The sequence below is a fragment of the Gossypium hirsutum genome, chromosome D11 (genome assembly GCF_007990345.1).
Source record: "Gossypium hirsutum isolate 1008001.06 chromosome D11, Gossypium_hirsutum_v2.1, whole genome shotgun sequence".
Lineage (NCBI taxonomy): Eukaryota > Viridiplantae > Streptophyta > Magnoliopsida > Malvales > Malvaceae > Gossypium > Gossypium hirsutum.
The window spans coordinates 51,504,365-51,527,201 of record NC_053447.1 but is presented as its reverse complement, the minus strand read 5'-3'; the positions used below and the strand labels follow the sequence as shown (position 1 = coordinate 51,527,201).

General features: G+C 33.3%; 2 protein-coding genes across 4 annotated transcripts; both read left to right on the top strand.

Annotated features, from left to right (window-relative positions):
• The first annotated feature begins 10,078 nt into the window (after nucleotides 1-10,078).
• Nucleotides 10,079-16,013, top strand: LOC107913638 (probable inactive leucine-rich repeat receptor-like protein kinase At3g03770). 3 transcript variants are annotated; one of them, XM_016842287.2, is made up of 10 exons: nucleotides 10,079-10,516; nucleotides 10,890-10,935; nucleotides 11,122-12,666; nucleotides 12,761-12,894; nucleotides 13,253-13,493; nucleotides 13,993-14,195; nucleotides 14,289-14,338; nucleotides 14,794-14,905; nucleotides 15,073-15,364; nucleotides 15,544-16,013. In XM_016842287.2, exons 3-9 carry the CDS (start codon nucleotides 11,313-11,315, stop codon nucleotides 15,349-15,351), a joined length of 2,373 nt encoding a protein of 790 aa, XP_016697776.1. In that variant the 5' UTR covers nucleotides 10,079-10,516; nucleotides 10,890-10,935; nucleotides 11,122-11,312; the 3' UTR covers nucleotides 15,352-15,364; nucleotides 15,544-16,013. The 3 variants fall into 3 exon arrangements, with proteins under 3 accessions (XP_016697776.1, XP_016697777.1, XP_016697778.1); XM_016842288.2 differs by having other exon boundaries at nucleotides 10,099-10,414; XM_016842289.2 differs by lacking the exon at nucleotides 10,079-10,516 and adding an exon at nucleotides 10,535-10,689.
• Nucleotides 16,014-17,541: 1,528 nt separating this feature from the next.
• LOC107913637 (probable zinc metalloprotease EGY1, chloroplastic) lies at nucleotides 17,542-21,742 on the top strand. Its single transcript, XM_016842285.2, has 10 exons — nucleotides 17,542-18,051; nucleotides 18,680-19,144; nucleotides 19,280-19,420; nucleotides 19,614-19,715; nucleotides 20,338-20,549; nucleotides 20,745-20,795; nucleotides 20,886-20,955; nucleotides 21,056-21,124; nucleotides 21,225-21,275; nucleotides 21,367-21,742. Exons 1-10 carry the CDS (start codon nucleotides 17,692-17,694, stop codon nucleotides 21,523-21,525), a joined length of 1,680 nt encoding a protein of 559 aa, XP_016697774.1. The 5' UTR covers nucleotides 17,542-17,691; the 3' UTR covers nucleotides 21,526-21,742.
• The last annotated feature ends 1,095 nt before the right edge of the window (nucleotides 21,743-22,837 follow it).

Sequence of the window (22,837 nt, the reverse complement as noted above, 5' to 3'; positions counted from 1 at the left end):
TGTATGTATGATTTTATACATTACATGCTTATTAATATTATAATTTGAATTATGGTAATACCACTGAGTATGAAATACTCAGTGTAAGGTTGTTTCCATGCGCAGGTCATTAGAGTTCAAAGCCTAGTTCAGTATCCAGAAAGATCTCGACTCCAAGAAAATTTTGGTGATGTATTTCTTCCTTTTGTTTAAGTGGCATGTACTAGGTGATTGTACGCGAGTCATATATATAAATATATATATATGCTAAATGATCTTGGTTGTAAGTAAATGTTTATAATCTTTTGAATGATAAATAAAGTAGCGAATCAATTTATTAAGCATGATTTAGTAGCGTTTTAAAGTATAAAATTATTGATTGAAATATTGGTATTGGGTTGTTTTTGGTTTTAAGTTTGTAGGGGGTTTTATGTAAAAAATAGCAAAAATACTGTTGAAATTTAAAAAAAATGAAGCCAGTTAGCATAAATTTATAGGAATATATGATTCTTTTATATATGTTCGTTATTTATTTAAGAATTAGTTGTAAATTGTTCGAGATGTCCGGTAATGCCTCGTAACCTTGTTCCGGCAACGATTTAGGGTTAGGGGGTGTTACAAATACAATGCTCATATAAAGGCTTGTGTTTTAAATTTTGGAGAAGAACAAGAGAACACTTATTTTTTCAATGTTGGGAACTTGTTTTTAGTGTAATTGTACTTTGAAAACAATTTGTTCTTCATGTTCAGCTTGTAACTAAGATTTTAAAAGGGAAGTCTTAGTGGGGAGTATGATCTAGTTAATGTATAGGAGTGAAGTTGCAACTTGGTTACTGAGTTGAACTTAAGTTACATCTTGTAATGCAAACTAAAAATGAAGAACTTTATGTTAAATCACATCTTGCAATACCAATTGATAGTGGATAACTCTTTATGAAAGGTCCTACGAATTAAGAAAGTTCTTCCAAATTGTGTAACAACTTCTATATCCATCTCTAATATTAAAATTCCAATTGTTAAAGTCAGTTGCAATTGAACATGCAACTAATAGGAAAATTCAATGAACTTTCAATTGGTATCTAAGCTAAGCATTTAAAGTACTAAGTGAAGATCATATTGTTGAATTGCCTAAGAGATGAGAGGAATCTCAAGACTTCTTATGCTCAATGGCACAAATAACGCCTATTAGAAGGCACGCATGAGAGTTTTTACAAAGCGAATTGATGAAAGGGTTTGGAAGGTTGTTTTATCAAGTAATGAGCCACCTACTAAAGCAATTAATGGAGCTTGAACCATCAAACCTAAAACCACTTGGACAACAAATGAAGACGAAAGCAGTTGATTACAACTCAAAGGCCTTGAACGCTATCTTCAATGGCATAGATCCTCAAAATTTCAGGTGCATCTCCAAGTATATTTCTACTCATAAAGCTTGAACCATTCTCAAAACAAAATATGACACTTTTGTGAAATAGTAAAAATTCTAGATGTTAACATCTATGTTTGAAATTTTGAGAATGTCATATGAAGAAACATTTTTTATGCTAAATTATGTGTCCTCTTTAACCAAGCTTTTGCCATTGGTGATGCAAAATTGGTACACAAGGTCTTGAGATCTCAACCAAAAAAATTCTACATCAAAGTGACAACCATAATGGAGGCAAAAGATGTTGAATTGAAAAGATGAGAATTGATTATTTGATTGGGTCTTTCCAAACATTCGAGATGAACTTGGAGGAAGCTCAAAGGGGCAAAGTAAAGTTAGAAAAGAATATTGCTCTACAAGTTTCTTCTTTAGTTTTTACTAATGCTAAAACTTTTATTGCATATTTACAAGAATAGTTGTCCCTTCTTAGAAGAAATTTAAGTAAATTTATCTATAAGTATAACAATGTTGGCCAGTCTGCAACCATGAATAAAACCAAAGATGTCATGGTAGAACATAGAAACAATAAAAAAGATCAATGTCTTAAATGCATAGGCTATAAATTTATGAAGGTTAAATGTGCAAACACTATTAAAGGGTTGAAGTATTTTAAAGTTACCTTAAGTGATTCTAAAAGTAAAGATGTTGAAGAACAGAATATCAACAACCATGTTGCTTTTACTTCCCAATTGTTAATAGAAGTTGCAACTGATTTAGAATTTGACTGTGACAGTTAAAATCAGCAAAAGACTTTATAGAGTCGTACAAGACCATGTTAGAAAAATGGAATATAATATATAAAGTTAATGAAAAACAAATTGGTGAAAATTTTGCTCTTAAACAAAAAAAATCACAACCTTTTGAAGAATCTTGAGGAGAAAGACTCATTGCTAGTAGAAAAAGAAGTTAATCTCAATGATGATCTAAGGAGTTTGCAACAGCCCAATCTAACTTTAAAAATATGGGATCAAGAAGAGATAAATTGGATGATATATTTGCTATTGGTAAAAGATGGGATAAAAAAGCTTAGAAAAGCTATTGGTAAACGTCTTTCCAATCAAACGTTGGCCTATCGTAGGGTTTATACGATCCGATTTAGGGTATATATCATCGAATTGTAAACTAGTGAGTATTTGCATTCTGTATCAACTGAGTATAATCTGAATCTATAACACATTATGTTTATATTTGTATCTGTAAATCTACATCGACATTGGGGTCGGGATTGAATAAGAAGGAAGTTGTGGGTAGTTTAATAATCTGCCAAGACTAGTGGCTAAGCCACGTATATATATATGATTCTGGTGACTTGTACATTCTGTTTTGGCGGCTAATCTACGACATTTTGAATGTGACATATAGTCACTATGTGGTGTGTAGGAATGGATGGGTACTTAATACCCTTTTTGGTGTGTAAGGCTGGACGAAGGTAGTGTGTAGCAGATGGGGGTAGGAAATCTGCATTTTGTATTTGTCATAATTTGTATTTGTAACTGATATATTTTTTCTGCTTGTGTATCTGATTTTGAGAATTGTTTGAACTTCGAGAATTTGAAGATTTGTTCTGTAGTTTCGCTTAATAAAAGTTATAAGTTATAATTGTGTATATCGGCTCATTTTATCTATTTGACTAATTTTCAAGTAACTCATCGACTTAGGTCGGTCGGCATGGTGGGAGCTCAGTCATCCTTATCTAGTATTTTGTTGTTCTAATTAAACTTATATTATAGTTATTTTATCTTGAATTATGGATTTCAAGTTTGGATTCTGCATTGGGTCAACTATTTAAACGTTTTCTGACAGTTAAACTTTAATTAGTTAAAAGTGGGATTTCCTGAAATGATTTGATGTAGCTTCCCAGGCTTAATCCTAACGTCTAGGTCGGGCATAGGGTGTTACAAGTTTTAAGCTTAGATTATGAAACGGACTATATTGCAAAGTTAATTTAGCTTATTGTTAACTTTGTTACATTATGGGCCAAATTGAATAAATGAAAAACCTGTCATGATATTTTGATAGAAAATGAAAATATAGAGTCCCTAATAAAAGAATATGAAATCGAATTTTAATTCGAAGCTAGGGATCAAAATATACGGTTGTCCCAAGTTTAGGGACTCAATTGAATAAAATGCAAAATATGTCTGGCTTTGTATTTGGATTTGAGTTGAATGACATTTTGATATTGTCTTATTATTGAATTATCGATCATAGCTATAGACGACATTGGGCTGTCGAGAGGGAAATGAGAAACAAGAGACGTCGACGAGTGACGCAAGATATCAATTTGTAATTTTATGATTCGAGATAGATTTAATTGTTTGTAAATAAATGTTAATTGTTTGATAGATTGTTAAGATAATCATATGTTGTTAGTATGAATTGATTTGATTAAGTTTGATGTGAGATGTTAGAATAAATGACTAAACTGAATAAAATGAAAAATGGCATGAATTACTTGATTTATGTTATGTGATATGGTAAATGGATAGAAATATGTTATGTGGCATGTAATACATGTGATTTGATGATGGATTGGGTTATGGTTGTGAATATATTCAAGAAATGATATATGTATTATATTGCAAAATGAAATTGAATATGAAATTATTTATATTATATAAGAATTGGATTAAATTAAATTAAATGTGATAAATGTTTATAATGCGATAGAACAATTTTCAGGGTATAGAAGTACAAATGTGATCGAACATAGGGTATGATAGGTGAGTAAGGATGATTACATGTATGATAATGTACATATGTATAAATTATGCCCGTATGAACTTAGTAAAAGGTTAAGATACGATTAGCATGCCAATAGAGTTATACGCACGTTTGATTAGGGATTTTTGAACTTATAACAAGGTCTAGCATTTGTTGCAAATTCTCGGGTTATATGTAACATAAGTTTAACCCAGATGGGTAACCTAATATAGATTCATCTTGTGTGAGCAACTTAGTTCACCCGTGTATCTGAGTTCGTTTTACTGGAGTCCATCGGGCGATATATATTATAATTTAAATAGAAAAGTTTGATAATGTATTGAGTATGGAATAGTATGTGCTTATAATAATATATGTGGCATGAAATTACTTTAGTATCAAGTGATATTATTTATAAGGTATATGTATGTTTAATCTATTGGGATGACTTAATATAAATGGCATGTGTGTATAGATGTTGAATTCATGTTTGGATATGAAAGCTAAATGGTTAAATGATGTTTATTGATCATGGAATTGGGTGACTTGATGTTAAAGGTACATATGTCGGTTTATAAATGGTATGGAATGTTTAAATGGTATAAAGTTTGACTTTTGACAACTGGAATGAATTGGTAAATTCTATTGCAGTGATGAATATATTGATTTGACTTCTATATGTTATTGATAATGGCATTGCTTGGCATGGTAGGGATATAAATTAGGTAGATATTGTGTTTGTACTTACTATGATCAATTACTTATGTTAATGTCATGCTATCTTGAATCATAAAAGTATTATTGAGTATTATAGCTCAACTTACAATTTGTTTATTCAGTGTTAGGTTCAAGTATATTTCGAGGTTTCAAAAAAGTGATTCCAACATCTAGCCAAAGAACCTCGACTCAGCAATGTTTGTATAGTTCCTTTCGTTTTGGTATATGGCATGTACCTAGGTTTGTGTCATTTTTGTATATTATATATGGTTAGGTTAAGATTTAAGTCAGAAGGGCTAACTTGATATGGTAAATTGGTATTGTAAATGTTATGTTTTTTGATGGCTGAAAATTGAAATGGTTTTAATAGGTATATGATTTATTATGTTAAATGAGATAATTAATGTCAGTTGGTCAAATGGTTACAAAGGAGGAAGTTTTCATAGGTAACAAAGTATTGAATGACATTTTGAAATGATGTATATATGTAAATGTTGATAAATGGTAAGAATTGAGCATATGAATGTAGCATATTTCGTTAAATGACTCAAATAATAGAAATGGACTTGTATGTTAAAGTTAGTTCTTGAATTGAATGGTCAGTATGATGAATTGGTTGGGAAGAAACATTTTAAGGTAGTATATGAGGACATTTGGTTAGGTCATTTTGAATTGGTTAATATTGAACTTAGATAATTGGTAAATCCATTTTGAATTGGTACAATTTGAATCATTTGCAAACAGACAATCACGTCGGGATGTCGAGAATTTGTTGTCGCGATGATACCAAGTCAGTATGTTGCATGCGATAAGGAACCCCTATAACTGAGACGTCAACTTGAGAGTTTAAAATATTACAATTTGGTCCTAATTTGAACTCGAGTAGAAATAGAGCTTTCGTCAGCTCGTATAAGACCCGTAAATGATGGAAAATCATATTAGGTTTTACTAATATTGCTAATAACATATATAAAAGGGTAAATTGAACCATAGTTGCTTCGACGACGGATGTGGCATCTTGTAGCTCAAACCTGGCGATCAGGTCAGTATAGGATATTACAAGGTGCAACTGAATGTGCAACTAAGAGGCAAATTCAATGAACTTCCAATCCCTAATAACCACTTCAGACCCTACCTTTCTTGAGTTACCTAAAGAAGCTCCATCTGTATTAATCTTTACCTAAAATGGTGGAGTAGGCTTCCAAGAGACTACAATATGTTGGGGAAGATAGTGGGCTGATGAGAGGCTTAGAGAGGGTTTAAAATTCATAGACCTTTTCAACTGCACTTGAACAAGTATAGCCTTATACGATTGGTTCCCAAAAATCTTGTTATTATGAAAAATCCAAATTTGCCAAAATAATAAAGGGGAACATAACTTTATAGGGCAGACGAGATTTTTGGTATCAACATTAGAGGTGTAGTTAGACAAAAGCAAATTTAGCCAATGCTCCTTAGTCAAGGAAAAGTTGTGCCACTAGGATCAATGACATTCCATCATTTCTTGTTCACAAAGAAATAACAAGGAAATAAAGAAACAAATGTTCAATTATTTTTTATCCCACTAAACATAAGAGGCAAGTTAGGGGTAAGATGAAACCTTCCCTCGTAAGAAATAATCTTGTATACATGCTTTATATTAAAGTTTTCGTAAAAAGAGTTTTATTTTAAAGGGATGTTTAATTTCTATAAGTGGCTCTACACCTCATTTTCAACATATTTATGCCTACTCCCAACTATCATATAATTCGTCTTTAGTGTAAATTGTCCATAATACAGAGCATTCTAACAAAAGGTGTCTTTGGAACTCATATCAATTGCCAAGGAATTACTCAACTAACTCACTTGGAACTTCAAAATTCAATGCATCACCAAAAAGGTTTCCCATTTTTGCTTCATGCTAGTGAAAGACGTGCTCTTTGCATTTTCTAGGAGAGGGGCTCGATTAAGGGTTTAGGTGGGTCCTTGCCTAACCACTTTTAACTCCAAAACTTACATAGATTTACCATATTTAATAATCCATCTAATCTCATGTTTCAACAAGTAACTCATTTTTTGAAGTGCTTTCCATGTTACAAAGGTACATTGTTTTGTATTCTTCCTAATGTTGTAGTGCACATATATTTATCAAGTAAAACATGTGTCTATAATCTCTCTCTCTTCTCTCTCTCTCTCTTATGTGAAGATCCAATCATCTAATGTTCTTTGGCTCTCCATATGAAGTTTTCTATTAACTTAATCAAATTCGATGCAAATAAGCAAACAACACTTCATGTAAAAGGTTGTGATTATTAAAGTAGTGGCTTGGATAAGAGTAAGCTAACTTGTTGGGTATCATAACTTGATTTTTCATGCACTGAGTATGTTTATTTGTCAATAATAAATTATTAATAGCTTTTCTTGACCCAATTTCCATGGATAGTAAAATCTATATATTTGCCCAAATCTTTTATTGACCGAAACTCCAAGATTTGTGTGCCCCATTTTTGAGTATTTTCACTCACATTTGGGAGAATAGAATTTGAGATTTATTAACACTAACATTTTGTCCTGATTCTACAGAGAATTTTTTTGGACATTTTTAATTGTTGAAACCGATTTTTTTTGTTTTTTAAGGATATGAAGTGGGAGATTAAAGGTCTCTTTTAGAATTTTTGAGTGGGGCTCACATGATTTATATGTTAAGATATTCCATGCAAAAGATGAACACAGGTAAAAAGATAACAAAACTCCCTATATAGGATTGACTTACAGATACCAAGTTTCCCTACATGGACAAGGATTGACATGCTTGATGTTGCCACACAATATAGGATACACTTTTAATCCAAAGATGAGGGAAACCAAAGAAACGAAACATTTTCTTGATAAATCCCCACGCAAACCTATCATAAGATCCAATACTTTCCTTTGTTGATTTCATTGAATGGATCATCTCTTGGACATTATTGGTGATTTGTGGTCCAAGTACAAAACTACCTTAGGTTGGATCAATTAAATGACTTTTGTCTAAGTTTTACAAAATGTAATCGGTGAAGACTGTCCAGTTCTTGGGATTCCAGAATGAATACTAACAATGTGATATTTCTCCCATGTGACCAACATTTTTGAAAGAACCGAACCTGATGCCCTTTATACAGGTTGAAGGATCATACTGCTTTTGCAAACTAAATATTTTATGTCCCTTAAAGCAAATGAATCTAAATCGATGAAATCGAGTAGAATCTAGTCAATTAAATAAGATATTCACTACTTTAATTATGATTTAATTTAAACAAAAATACCAATGAATATCAGAATGAAATTAAACGGAATCTTTTGATGAGCTTAAGTCACATGCTAATTGCAAGTGGCAAAAAGCAAAGAGATGTCCATTTTCTGGTCTAGGATTCAGTTTAGTATTAAATTTCTGACGACCCAGATTTCATTTCAGACACAAACTAATGGTCTCCGTCTCCCTTTCAATATTTATGTTTAATGGTGAGATTAAATTATTATTATTATTAGAAGAAGAAGAAGAAGAAATGTTCTTTTTCCAGGAATATTTAAATTTAAATTTAGAATATATCACAAAATTTTACACATCCAGTTTTTGTAAAACTCATATTTTCTTCCTGTAAGTTACAGGTAAGGCGATGATGTCTTCATCCAACACTATAGAAAATGTGATTGGACATGGAAGAAAGAGCTGTATTTTCCTTTACCCAATAGTATTTTGGGGTGATGAAACAGTAAAAAGATTCCAAATTTCTTAGTTCAGTAATTATTTTATTTTGTTTTGAGATTGGAATTTTGCCTTCAGATAGGGGTCCTGAAGTTTGAAGTACAAAAAATAATTCTTCACTAAAAAGTCGGCTGCTAATTACGCCTCTTAAATATTTTTATATATATTTTTTAATAATTTCATTAAAAGATTTTATCCTCATACCCATTATGAATAATGCGCTTCAGCGCGCTCGAATCTATATCTTCATGCATTTATAACAATCCCCATGCCAATCAAGTTAAGACTCAATCGACAATAATTATACCTTTTTTTTATAAAGTATTTGAGAAATTTTTCTTTTGTAAGATTGGATCAAATTAGTCATTTTATTATTTAATGAATCAATTCAACCTCTATACTAATAAAAAAATTAAATAAGTTTAAAATTATTTTTCAATTGCAGTTCAAAATCTAAATTAAAAAAATTGTCACTCAACTATTAAATTTTATTTTTCACTCAACTATTTTGGATTTTTGGGCGTTTTCATTTTTATATTAGTCAGTTGGTGACTAAAAAAGATAAAATTGAACAGTTAGGCGACCAAAAAAGAAATTTACTAATAGTTAGGTGGTCATTTTGTAACTTTTCATAGTTGGATTAGGCAAGTTATTTAATTCATGAACACCATTAGAGACAATGTTATGCATTTCTTAAACTATTTATATATACTAGATTATAATACGCCCATGATATCATGTAACAAATATATTTATAAAAAAATTAATGTAAAAAATAAATAAGGTTTTAGTTAAAATAAATAAGATGTTGAAAATCATGTTGTTTTGAGTTCAAATATCACGATGCTTGTACTTTTTTCAAATTTTATAAATAAGTTTTTGTATGGTTGTTTGAATTGAATCAACAATCGATCATGGTATTGGTTTGGAAGGAATTATTAAATCAATTAACTTGTAAATTTATACGAATTAGTTGAATCATTCTAAAATTTTGTATGCATTTTTTAAAGATTTATTTAAATAAACTGTAAAAATTAATCTATAGCTTGATTGATTCGACCATTATTTTAACTATAAAAATCTTGAATTTCTTATTTTATAAAAGTAATAAAATTTGGATAATTCATTGAATGTAGTTAAACTGGGGGTAGTCGGAGATTGGTGCATGTGACTTTGTTAGGCAGACATTTTAACGATTTTGAAAATATATAAAATGTAATGGGAATTGGATAATATCATAATATAATATCTACTTTAGAAGTTGCCTTCCTTGAGTTCCATCCAGCCTGGTTTAGTACTTAGGGATGATAACAGTGTAACTTAACTACAAAAGCTGAAACTGATTTCTCACCACCCACAAACTGAAATTTTCAGTATGAGAAAAAGGTGTGTATTGACCTTAAATGTATGTGGGGACTAACCCTACCACCAAGGCAATGACAACAATGGCGGCAAAGGTAACCGAAACATGGCTGTGGGGTCACACCCAACTCAAAGTATACCCAGAAAGCGAAAGCTTACACTGCACACTCTCCCTTTTCATTTCATTCCTATTTTTTTTCCTATATCTCATCACTTTCACTGTCAAAACCTCTTTACTTGGGGATTCTCAAGTATGGGGAATAAATAAAGCCTCTTCACTCTTCACTCTTCACTCTTCACTCTTCACTCTTCATCTATCTTCTACACCAATTCTTCTTTTCTTTTCTTTTTGCTTTTGCTTTTTTTTTTGTACTTTTTTCAAATCTAGCTTCTCTTTAAGACCCCTTTTAAGGAAATAAATAAATGAAATAACAGTGACAAAGCAATAGGACGAGAAAGAAACTTGTTCCTGAGCTAAAATGTCGGTTTGTGGGGATTAACAGGTCAGCTTTCGTGTGCAACATATGGCATTTTACTAGTTTCTTTTTTGAACCCGTGTCACTTGCTTGTCTTGGCTTGCATCATCAACCCCAAAACTAACACAGGTAAGTAGGATGTAGAGCTCCATCACTTATTGTTTATCAATGGTTTGATAAGGTTTCTGGGGTTTTCCCTTTATTGTCAACGGTGATTAGAAAAGAGTTATATAATAAATGAAAAACAAACTCAAGTGGATGAAAAGTGTGGAATGCAAGTGGGACTCCATAATCTGAATCTGGTTTAAACTACTTTTCAGAGAGTTTCCTGTTTTCTTTTTGGAATTTCTTCTTTTTCAAGTCTCAATTATTGAGTTCTTAAGTCTGTTTCTGAGTAGTTTAAAGTCTTCAAGTGCTCTCCAGCAAGAAAATTCATGGTCCAAAATTTGTCTCCATCTACCATTTGAAGAGTTTTTAAGAAAAAATAAATGCTGTTTTGCAGGGGATTCCAGTTGAGCTGGGGTCAGTTCAATCTGCTGTCTCAAGATGTAAGCTGTTGTATATATCTTTGAAATAAGTTAATAGTACTAAGAACACTATAGCAATAAGCAATGGGATTTGTATCCTGAATCCTCTACTTAAATCATAGTATTATGCTAAATTCTAAAGTTTCAGTTATCTATCTGTTTGAGTTTATTCCTTCTCTCAATTTTTCATCATGGTTATGTTTGCAGAGGTTCCTTAATCTGATCTTATCAATGTGAGCTTTAGTTATTCAGAGTGCCAAACTGCAACACCCTTCTCTGGTGTTTCTGCATAATTTGGACAAGATTGCTACTTATTTTGAGTTTCATGGTATCTCTGCAACTCATGCTCAGTTTCTAGTCCTTCAAAAGCTGCTTGGTTCAGTTCCGGGTTTCACCTAATGCTGCTGCTGTATATGCTTCCAATGGCTAAAGGATTCAAGCATCAGGCATTTCTAGTTCTTGCTATAATTTTACTTTTAATCAATCAGTCAGAGCAGCTAGAATCATCCCAGACTCGAACTCTTTTACGAGTTCGATCGCTTCTGAATTATCCTGATATCTTGAGTGGCTGGAATAGCACAATCGACTTCTGCAACACCGAACCAACATCCCAAGTAACCGTGGTGTGCTATGAAGGAAGCATAACTCAGCTGCATATAATTGGTAGTAAAGGAACTCCTTTGCTACCTAAAAACTTTTCCATGAATTCGTTTGTAAAAGCACTTGTTAAGCTACCAGAACTGAAAGTTCTTACGTTAGTTTCTCTTGGTTTATGGGGAACATTGCCTGGTAAAATTTTGCATTTATCCTCATTGGAAATACTTAACATGACTTCAAATTCGCTATATGGAACCATCCCTGATGAGCTTTCATCTATCACTAGCCTTCAAACTCTCATACTTGATGATAACATGTTCTCCGGTCGGTTACCTGAGTGGCTCGGTTTGTTTCCGGTTTTGACAGTTCTTAGTTTGAGAAAGAATTTGTTCAATGGCTCTTTGCCAGAATCATTCACCAGTTTGGAGAATCTTCGAGTTCTTGTGCTTTCACATAACCACTTCTATGGGGAAGTGCCTGATCTTAGCAGGTTGACAAATCTTCAAGAGCTTGATCTAGAAGATAATGCTTTTGGACCTCGGTTTCCTCAACTTAGCAACAAGTTGGTTCGCCTTGTATTGGGAAAGAACAGGTTTCGATCTGGCATTCCTTCTGAATTGAGCTCATATTACCAACTTGAATGGCTGGATTTGTCATTCAATAGATTTGTTGGGCCATTTAGTCCATCATTGTTATCTCTACCTTCCATTACTTACTTGAATATTGCAGACAACAAGCTCACTGGCATGCTATTTGAAAACACTTCTTGTAATGTGGAGCTGGAATTTGCAGATTTATCCTCAAATCTATTGACTGGACACTTGCCTACCTGTCTCTTGGATTCTAAAGACCGAGTTTCCCTGTATTCCCGAAATTGCCTGGCAACTGAAAACGAAAACCAACATCCATTTTCCTTCTGTCACAATGAAGCTTTAGCTGTGGGAATCTTACCTCACCATAAGAAGTCCAAAACTTCTAAAGTGGCTCTTGCCGTGGCCATAACTGGAGGAATTATTGGTGGAATAGTACTTCTTGGTCTCATTTTCATGTTTGTTAGGCGGTCGAATGCGGATAAGACAATCAATAAACCTTCTACGAGAGTGATTGCAGAGAAAGCAACTACCGTGTATTCATCAAAGTTTCTATCTGATGCAAGTAAGACCCCCTTGTACCTCTCTTTCTCTAGTTACACACAATGACTCTAGTTTTCATCACTTGTAATCTGACTATGACTTTGGCTACTTGAAAGGGTATATATCGCAAACAACGAAGCTGGGAGCACTTGGACTTCCAGCTTATCGAACATTTTCACTAGAAGAACTTGAGGTTGCTACAAACAACTTCCACACAACTGCTTTCATGGGTGAAGGTTCTCTAGGGCAGGTAAGCAATGTAGTGAACATATACTTGATATTTTTGACTTGCAGCAAGTTTAATGAGAGCTTCAGCTTAATTAAAAGTTGAATGATTCTCCAATATGGTGTTGAAGTTTGTTTAAGTCAGTGATCAGATTTCGAGATCTGTAGCCTTATCATTAGTAAATTATTGAAAGTGAGCCTGTGCTTCAACAATTTGCAGCTGAATAATGTCTTTTCATGTATATTGTTCAAACCAAGTAATTGCTTTAGTGGCCATTTTGAGTCTTTATTCTTTTTTTTCTTTTTCTTTTTTTTTTCTAGAACCAAAATATGGGAAATTTCCCTTTGTAGAATGTTCTAACACAATGATTTTATGATTTCAGATGTATAGAGGTAGGCTGAAAGATGGCTCCTTTGTGGCCATTAGATGCCTGAAAATGAAGAAAAGCCGTAGCACTCAAAGCTTTATGCACCATGTAGAGCTCATTTCCAAATTGAGACATCGCCATCTAGTCAGTGCTCTTGGCCATTGCTTTGAATGCTACTTGGATGATTCAAGTGTCAGCAGAATTTTTTTGATCTTTGAATATGTACCAAATGGCACTCTCAGGAGCTGGATATCTGGTAATCTTTAATTTCTATGTTAATTTTTTTCCAGGACAGATAGCAAGGCCACACTATTTGCACTTCTTCTCCATGTCTTAGAGCTATGTCGCTTCGACTCTTTATTTCTCTTGAAGTATCCATGTCCGACATTTGTGTTTGACTCAGACATGGATTCAGGGACGTAACCTTCGAGACCCTTCGAATACGTTGGAAAACTTAGAAACTAGTGAACATACCCGTGTTGGGCACATAAGTCTGAGTATTTTAGGATGAACAAGCACATAAGTAATCCTGTTGAGGAAAGTTCATTTACTTTGGTTATGACAATCAGTGAGTGCTTTGTTCAATTTGTTTCACTCTTGCTTATCAAGACCAACAACATGCAAGCTCTTAAATGTTATAGAAACATGTTTAAAACAAAACCATTCATTTTCCTATCATCCATTTTGGAAGATCTTAATGTTTACTTTATCTATGTGTTTGGATTGTTTGTGATGTCTGATATTCCGGTTTGCAGGACGTGACAGATGCTCACTTACATGGGTGCAGCGCATATCATCGGCGATTGGGATAGGAAAGGGCATCCAATTTTTGCACACAGGGATTGTACCTGGTGTGTACTCAAATCATCTGAAAATAACTGATATTCTGATGGACCAGAACCTTGTTGCAAAGATTAGCAGTTACAACCTGCCCTTATTAGCCGAAATTTCAGGGAAGGTATGAACACAGAAGAACAATTTCATTCTCTATGGACTTTTTGATTCGAATTCGCCGGTGTGTGATTTTGTTTACTGCTACTTGTTCTTGCAGGTAGGCCATGGAACTTCTGCTCCTCCCAAGGATCCAAGTACTAGTGCAAGGTTTGTAATGAATGATATTCTGGATGATACTGAAATTACATAAACAGTTATTAGAAACTGATATTGCTCAACAAAAATGTTCATTAATGGGTTTAGTACATAAAACAGTGCTTTAGATTCTCATTACATATCGTCATGATTGTTTTAATTCGTGTATGATTTGTTTAAAGCTAAAACTAATATAAACAAAAACTATAATATATTTACTATCATGAGAAGTACCCTTACTTCGTCGCAATACATAGACATGAGAATGGGGATATGATCCTCTAGGGACCATCCAAATACAAGGACATCTTGTAAAAAAATTAAATAAACCCACGAAGGACAAATGACCCTGTTTGACATTCACACCGAATCCGAGTAGCATAGATATTCTCTCAGGTTTATAAAGGGAGCATCTAAAATACGATGTTTCATTGAAATTGTTAAATTTGGCTGTTGTTCCATGACAGGGTAACATATGATGATAAGGTCGATGTTTATGATTTTGGAGTGATTTTACTCGAAATGATTCTTGGGAGGCCATCAAAATCCAGGAATCAAGTTCAAGTTCTTAAAAACCAGGTAAATCATTGGATTCCTCTAGCATATTGTGAGTTCAAAGTCTCATTTCCATTTTCTTTCATTTTCTCATGACAAACTGAAACTTTGAACTTAAGATATGAACTTAGAACATACAAAGAAACTCAATGTGTACAAATCATTAATTCACTAAGATTCAACCTGAGCAGCTAGAAGCAATCATGGCAACGGATGATGCAACGAGAAGACGCGTAGCAGATCCCGCAGTTCGGACATCTTGTTCGGATCAGTCATTGAAAACAATGATGGAAATTTGTGTGAGATGCCTGGTGAAGGACCCTGCAGAGAGACCTTCTATTGAGGATGTGCTGTGGAACTTGCAATTTGCTGCTCAAGTTCAAGATGCATGGCGGGTAGATTCCCATAGCAGTGAAGGATCTCCGATCTCTCCTTGCGAACCCCAACACCTTCGTGTCGCCTTCCATTAACAATAACATTCAGGTACTTCCACCTATGTTGCTCCAACTCTTCATTTACCTTGAAGTAAACACATACCAACGCACCCAAGTCCGAGTAAACATAGATTTCTTATCTGGTTGTTAAAGTTGTTTGTCTTAATGATTTAAAAGAGTGTCAATGATAAACTATCAGTAACTGAAAACACAAAATCTTCTATGCAGTATATGGCAATGACAAGAGAAGGAAGGACAGTAGGGGCTAGTAACCCTTTGTTTGTTTGGTACGAAAGATGGAAAAGTGGAACATCGGAAAAGATCTTTCAATCTAACGGTTAACCGTTGGACTAAAAGTAATTTCTGTCATGTTCCTTCTCTACCTTCCCTACCAAACAAGGCCTCAGCAAATTTTATTTTATACTGCAACTGCTACATTCTTCATGCCATCTAAAGACTCGTTTAGTTAATTAGTTGACAAAGTTTCAGAACCAAATGCACTTGTTTATACTAGTTTTCTGAGAAATACAGAAACCTGTGTTTACAACAGAAATCCGGAACTAGCTCATGCTGCCACCCTCTGCAAATATGGGATTCGAATTTTGGCATCTGTAATATTTTCTGTTATTCGTAGACTATGGTGTCTTTTGTACTAATATTACATTATATGACTCCCTTAATTCTGTGTTATGTTGAAATCAATATTGTGAAGTTTGGCTATAATTTGCTTATGAACAACTCTCGTGGAAGACCAGAGATTGAAACATATAGGCAAGCCTGTGAAAGTTAATTTGGAATCTTAACACTATTCCAGGGGTGAAAATATTCATATGGCATATCTAAATGCATCAAAAGAGAATATAAATAAGCAACATGGATGATTGCCACTACATTGAAGAAGCTGTGGAATGTAGTTCATCATAAATTTTTGTAAGGTTTGGGAATGGGTGGTTGTGAAATTTGAGAATCTTGATCTTGTTAACACCCTTAACAGAGTTAATGAAGTGCCTTGGAAAGTTGATGAACTCGTTGTCCTTTTAAGAGAACTAAATGCCTAATTAACACATCTTCATCGACTCATTCTCCTTTTCTAAGTTTCCTCGTTTATGGACCCAAAAAGAGAAAAGTTTATATCCAGCCATCCACCGATATTAAACTAAAGGCATTGTTTGCAATGTATTGTTTGAAACTGTATTATTTGTCAAATCACTGAAAATGAATGGAAAAATTGAAGTTTGTTAATTTTATTGACTTGGCATTGATTAGCGATTCATTAATTTTTTAAAACTGAAAATACAGGAAATAAGTTCCAAATTTACAAATAGTACGGGGACTTATGGTTTGTTTTAGCCTAAACTTATACAATTTTATTATAGAGTTACTTGCACTAAACATCCCCCAAAATATGGCTCTCATTCTAAATTGATTTTCAGACTTTAAAAATTCTAGTTACATCCTCAAACTTCAAAATATTCTAATTACATCCACAAAATATGTATATTATATCAATTAAGTCCTTTTATTATTAAAATCATTAAATGATACGTCAAATCTTATTTAGATAAATTTAAAATTAAAAAATATAGAATGTTGTCGCATAAGTAAAAAAACTAATAATAAAGTAAAGCTAAAAAAAAAGAGTGAACAATAAAGTTTCTGTAAAAGTTTCGAAAACGGTAAAATTAAAATTTTTAAAACATTCGCTTTTACAATGTTCATTTTTCTTAATTTTTTTCATTTTAAATTATGTCACATAAGATCTAGCTTGTCTTTTAACAGTTAAACTAACGATTTTAGTGACGAAATAACCTAATTGATATAATATCGATTGTTTGAAGATGTAATTAGAACGATTTAAAATTTAAGGATCAATTTAGAACAAGGGTCATAGTGTGGAGATATTTAGTACAATTAACTCTTTAAATTTATAATAGACTAAAATTTAATTTCAAATGTTTAAAACTTAATTAAAACATCCATACCCCTCATCAAGTCCCAACTCAATTAGAAAATGACTAATATGCCATTTTATTAAATGACTAATGTAATGTTTTGTCTTTTCATTATTTTATATATGAAATTTTAAAATAAAATAATTAAAGTTAAGTATTTACTGAATTTATAAACAATTTTTTTTTATCATTACACCAATAATAATTTAAAATATTAGTATGTTGTATACTAAATTTAAAATATTTATATAATTTAAATTAAGAAAATGGAAATAAAAGAAGAAAAGATATTTGTTTTTGAATATCCCGCAAAGAAGAGGATAAAATTTTATGCTCTCACTGTCTGTGTTTCAGAAGACCCACCCAAAACCAAGAAGAAATAAATAATTCAAACCTTTTTCATTTTTCAATTTTATTTGATTGGATGGGGACTCTCACCAGCTTTAGTTTTAACGCCGTGAACTTGAGGTTCACTTCCAGTTCAATTTTCCGCCAAAGAGTTGGGGTCCAAGTCTTAGGGTCCAGGAAATTGAACACCAAGTTATGTTATTTAATCCCCAAGGAAGTTTCTCGGGAAAAGTTTCTCAAATTTAGGTGTTTTTGCGGCACTAATAATAGTAATAATGACGCTGATTACACCCAAAATGATGGAGAGATTAAGGAGGATAGTAGTAATACTGCTTCATCCACGGAATCCACCGTCACGACGGCGTCGCCGCCCGAAGATAAGGCTGTGCAGGAGAAACGCACCAGTAATGAGCTGCCTCCGTCCCTTTCCTCCAGGGTACAGCGTTTTGCTATCTTTTGCTTTGCATTTCTTATTGATTTTATTCTCTAAATTTATTTGGCAATTTTGTAGAAAATTGTTAGAATAAATGAAAGAGAAAAGAAGACGAAAAAGGTTGTATGTTTAGTTTTAATTGTCTTTTGAATATAAGAGCAAATTTCATTTTCTTTCCTCTAGGAATTAAGAATCAAATTATATTATATTGCAAATAAAATGCCCGAATTCACTGTTATATGGAACGGTTATGTTACGTTTGGTTTTGCATTTTCATCATCTATTCATTTGTAATCCATTATGATTTTGCGTTTTAGCAACTTTAAGGAAGCAAATATCAAATAGTGAATAACAAGTGGTAATATAAGTGACTACACATATTCAGATTTGGGAATGGGATATGATCCTCCAAGGACCCTTAAAATACGTAGAAGAAACTTAGAAAAAAATATATACCTAGTGTCAAATACAAACTCTTATCCGACACTCATACTTGAGTTGAGTAACTTAGTTTTATATAAATGCTGCCGAATTTTGTAAATACTGGCAAGATGAGTACAGAGAGGGAAAAATGTGATAACAGTGCAATGACATATTGGATTCTAATCTGTTGATGCTTTCCTTTCTTCAGCCACCAAACATAGCTCCTCTTGGATCAGTCTACAATGATTTCCAAATTGATTCTTTTAAATTGATGGAGCTTCTTGGACCTGAGAAAGTTGATCCTGCTGATGTAAAGCTAATTAAGGACAAGCTTTTTGGCTATTCGACGTTTTGGGTGACTAAAGAAGAGCCATTTGGAGACCTTGGTGAGGGCATCCTATTTCTAGGAAATCTAAGAGGGAAGAGAGAAGATGTTTTTGCCAAACTCCAGACTCAACTGGCTGAGATCGTGGGTGATAAATACAATCTTTTCATGGTTGAGGAGCCTGATTCTGAAGCCCCAGACCCGCGTGGTGGACCACGAGTGAGTTTCGGTTTGCTGAGGAAAGAGGTGTCAGAACCTGGACCAACTACACTTTGGCAGTATGTGATAGCTATTTTGCTGTTCCTCCTGACTATAGGTTCCAGTGTGGAGTTAGGTATTGCATCTCAGGTATTCCATTTTTGTAGAAATACTTTGAGATCGCTGCATTTATCAGTAGGAAGATAGGAGTTATGTTTTCTGCATTTTTTTCTCATTACCATTTTTATCTTTCTGAATATATTGATAATGTGCAATCTCTTACAGATAAACCGACTTCCTCCAGAGGTTGTAAAATACTTTACAGATCCAAATGCAGTTGATCCACCAGATATGGAACTACTATACCCATTTGTAGAGTCAGCATTGCCCCTGGCATATGGTGTTTTGGGTGTTCTTTTATTTCATGTATGCATATCATGCTTTTTGATGGTTTTCTGATGTGTCACTTTCCATTTTTTTTTTCAGTTTGAGCTGTTTTGTTTTTGGTATAGTTATAAAAAAATCATCTGCTTATGATTAACATCATTGAACTAGATCGATTTGTATTTTGATGTGCTCATGTTTGACTTTGCTATGTCATGAATTTTGTTGCCTGCAGGAACTTGGGCATTTTCTGGCTGCTTTTCCAAAGAAAGTAAAACTAAGCATTCCTTTTTTTATTCCGAACATCACTCTTGGAAGCTTTGGAGCTATTACTCAGGTGAGTGTGACCTATTTCTATGTGGCAACTCAATATGTCAGATTATCTTTTAATGGTTTCTGTCCAAGGTGCCCTTTTCAAAGATCTGATTGTTGCCTTCTTTTATAAATAGGATATTTAAGTCAGTATGAGCCATGTTGAGTCTTGATCAAGAGCTTCGTTGTTCCAACTGATCCTCTAACTCGAAAACCCTTGTTCATGTGGTGTAATGTAACTTGTCCTTTTAGGAGATTTATATTAAAATAATTAGTAGTGATAGATTGTAGTAATTATGTTTTCTTTTGCTAAGTAGATTGTCTTGAGATCCATCTTTTGATGATCCAGTGTCTCTTTCTGAATGTACATCACTCTTGTTTCTCTACCTTTTACCTCCCTCTTCCCCTGGGGTCAAAATGACCTTGTCTTTGTTTCCTGAAATTGTAAACCTTTCTGGCAGAGCATGGATTTTATATTTTTTACTGTCAAAAGTTTTCTTAGGTGTAATCTTTTCTTCAATTATTTTCTGCTTACCTGTTTTCTTGGTTTGACTTGCTTGATGCGAGGAATGAGGAATGTCTAATTGAAATACTTTTGCTTTTCTAATGATATTTTAAAAGCTTTCCTTAACTCTCACTTCCTGCAGTTCAAATCTATTCTTCCTGACCGTAGTACCCAAGTTGACATTTCCCTTGCGGGTCCATTTGCTGGTGCTGCACTGTCTTTTTCAATGTTTGCTGTTGGTTTGTTGCTTTCATCAAATCCGGATGCAGCTGGGGATTTGGTGCAGGTTCCTAGCATGCTGTTTCAGGGTTCATTGCTTCTTGGACTCATAAGTAGAGCAACCCTTGGTTATGCGTATGTCCTTTTGCTTCAACGGCTTTATTATTGACTGAACAGAGTTTATGCATGAGCTTTGATGAAACTAAGATAATAATGTTGTTTTCCACATTCCCTCTTATATGAATATAAATTCCAACAGTTGTACGTGTGAGGTCATTGAGATCAATTTTTTGCAATGAATATAACAGACATCACATTCTAAATGTACAGGGCAATGCATGCTGCAACAGTATCAATTCATCCACTTGTGATTGCAGGATGGTAGGGTTAAATTCCTGGATATCTGCTTACCTAAAATCTTTGTCTGGAATTTCTTGGTAAGCTTACCATACAAGTTACCCACCATTTCAGGTGTGGCTTAACCACGACAGCTTTTAATATGCTTCCTGTGGGGTGTCTTGATGGTGGACGGGCTGTGCAGGTACCTTCATACTGATAGAGAGCTTCAAGTCATTCCCATTCTTTAGCTTTAATGGTATCTTGCCACAAGATTTTTGATAGTTTAATTGCATGTTTTTCAGGGTGCTTATGGAAAGGGCGCACTGGTCGGGTTTGGTCTGACAACATACACACTGCTTGGATTAGGAGTGGTATGCACCTACTAGTTAGAGTCATCCCTGGTCGTGTGTTTTAAATGAGTTCCTCCTGTCTTTGATACGATGCAGCTAATCTGTTTCATGTTATTTGCAGATTGGAGGACCTTTATCGCTTCCTTGGGGTCTGTATGTGCTGATATGTCAGGTATGCCAATTTGGAACTTCAGTATAATAAATTAAAGTAGAATTAACAACCGTCTTTCTTATTACCTTTATTTTTAATGAAAAATACTCAGAGGACTCCCGAAAAACCCTGCTTAAACGATGTAACCGAGGTTGGAACATGGAGGAAAACAGCGGTTACGGTCACTGTTTTCCTTGTTGTGTTGACCCTACTTCCTGTATGGGATGAGCTTGCTGAAGAGCTAGGTATAGGCCTTGTAAGTACATTTTGATGTGTTATACATATATATATCATATGTTCAGAAAGAATTTAAGAGTAAAGCCAATTTTGACATAAAAAGCCAAATATAATTCAGATGACAGCCATTAACTCTTGCCTTTGATAGTTCATAATTTTGGTTCCAGATTCATTGGGGTACTCAACTTTCTACATTTATTGTAACTTATTCCTAGAAAATTAGATATGATATCTTTGCTGATTTTCTTTTCTCCTCATTTTTTATTTATTTATAATTGTTGGCATTTACTCAGTTGCCGTAATTATAATTAAGGGTGATCATGAATCAGCTCGGTTCGAATAAATTTAGTAGTTCATGTATTTAGATTGCTTTTATATATTTTAAACATATAAAAATTAAATATTATAATATTATTGTAAATATAAAATAGTATAAAATTACTAAAAATTTGAACTTAAAATTGTGATTTATTAGTCAGGTGTTTATTTATCTCAAAATATTTTGAATTCGAATTATTGTTATATTAAAAAATTTATTAAAAATAAATAAATTTTAGATTTTGAATTGGGTCAAATTTTAACAAGCATATAAATTAAAATTCAAATGTAGATGTCTCATTTATTTTATATCCATTTATCGTCATTTGAATCGTTCATTAATAATGTGCAATGATATTTTCTTACGTGATTATAGTTTGAGCAGGGAGAAAATGAATGATCAAGACTTAATATTCAATTTTTAGCTTTTAAATTATACCTTTTTTCATTCGACAGACACGTGTAGCTTATTAAAATGGATCACGTGTCTATTTTTATCTATATTATAAAAATTAATGAATAGTAAAAGCTAGTTTTATCTTCAATAATTAACATAAAGATAATGGTTTAAAGGGAAAAAAGAAAGCAGCCATTCCTTTTATATATCATCCATATTATTAATCTTTTGTTAATGCTTTTTCTCGAGACACTCCCAAGAACAAATCTGATGGTTTGAGTGTTTTTCTTAATTTTAAGAAACAAGTTGAGCTTCAATTGGGTTTTAAGATCAAACAAATATTAACTGATGGAGGTGGAGAGTTTCGTAGCTTCTTGCATCCTCTTCAACAGTTCTGCATTTGTCTTGTCCGCATACTTCCCAAGTTGAATGACAAATTGTGGAAATAGGGCTTGTTCTTCTTGCTCATGCCTCCCTTCCTCTGGTTCATTGGTGGATGTTTTCACTTCTCCCGAGCAGTGTTTTTTGAATCCCAAGCAGTGTTTCTGATAAAGATTCAGCTTCTTTGTGGATGTGGTTACTTCCACGTCTCCATCTTTTTTGCATGACTATGGTTGATTCCACTTAGCAT

What these genes read in the sequence shown, in the direction of transcription:
- LOC107913638 (XM_016842287.2), top strand. Translation starts at nt 11,313, where the DNA reads ATGCTGCTGCTGTATATGCTTCCAATGGCTAAAGGATTCAAGCATCAG. An exon ending in TCTCAGGAGCTGGATATCTG is followed by an intron (nt 13,494 to 13,992) that starts GTAATCTTTAAT and finishes TCCGGTTTGCAG; the next exon opens with GACGTGACAGATGCTCACTT. An exon ending in TAGCCGAAATTTCAGGGAAG is followed by an intron (nt 14,196 to 14,288) that starts GTATGAACACAG and finishes TTGTTCTTGCAG; the next exon opens with GTAGGCCATGGAACTTCTGC.
- LOC107913637 (XM_016842285.2), top strand. Translation starts at nt 17,692, where the DNA reads ATGGGGACTCTCACCAGCTTTAGTTTTAACGCCGTGAACTTGAGGTTC. An exon ending in GCTTTGGAGCTATTACTCAG is followed by an intron (nt 19,716 to 20,337) that starts GTGAGTGTGACC and finishes CACTTCCTGCAG; the next exon opens with TTCAAATCTATTCTTCCTGA. An exon ending in ATGGTGGACGGGCTGTGCAG is followed by an intron (nt 20,956 to 21,055) that starts GTACCTTCATAC and finishes CATGTTTTTCAG; the next exon opens with GGTGCTTATGGAAAGGGCGC.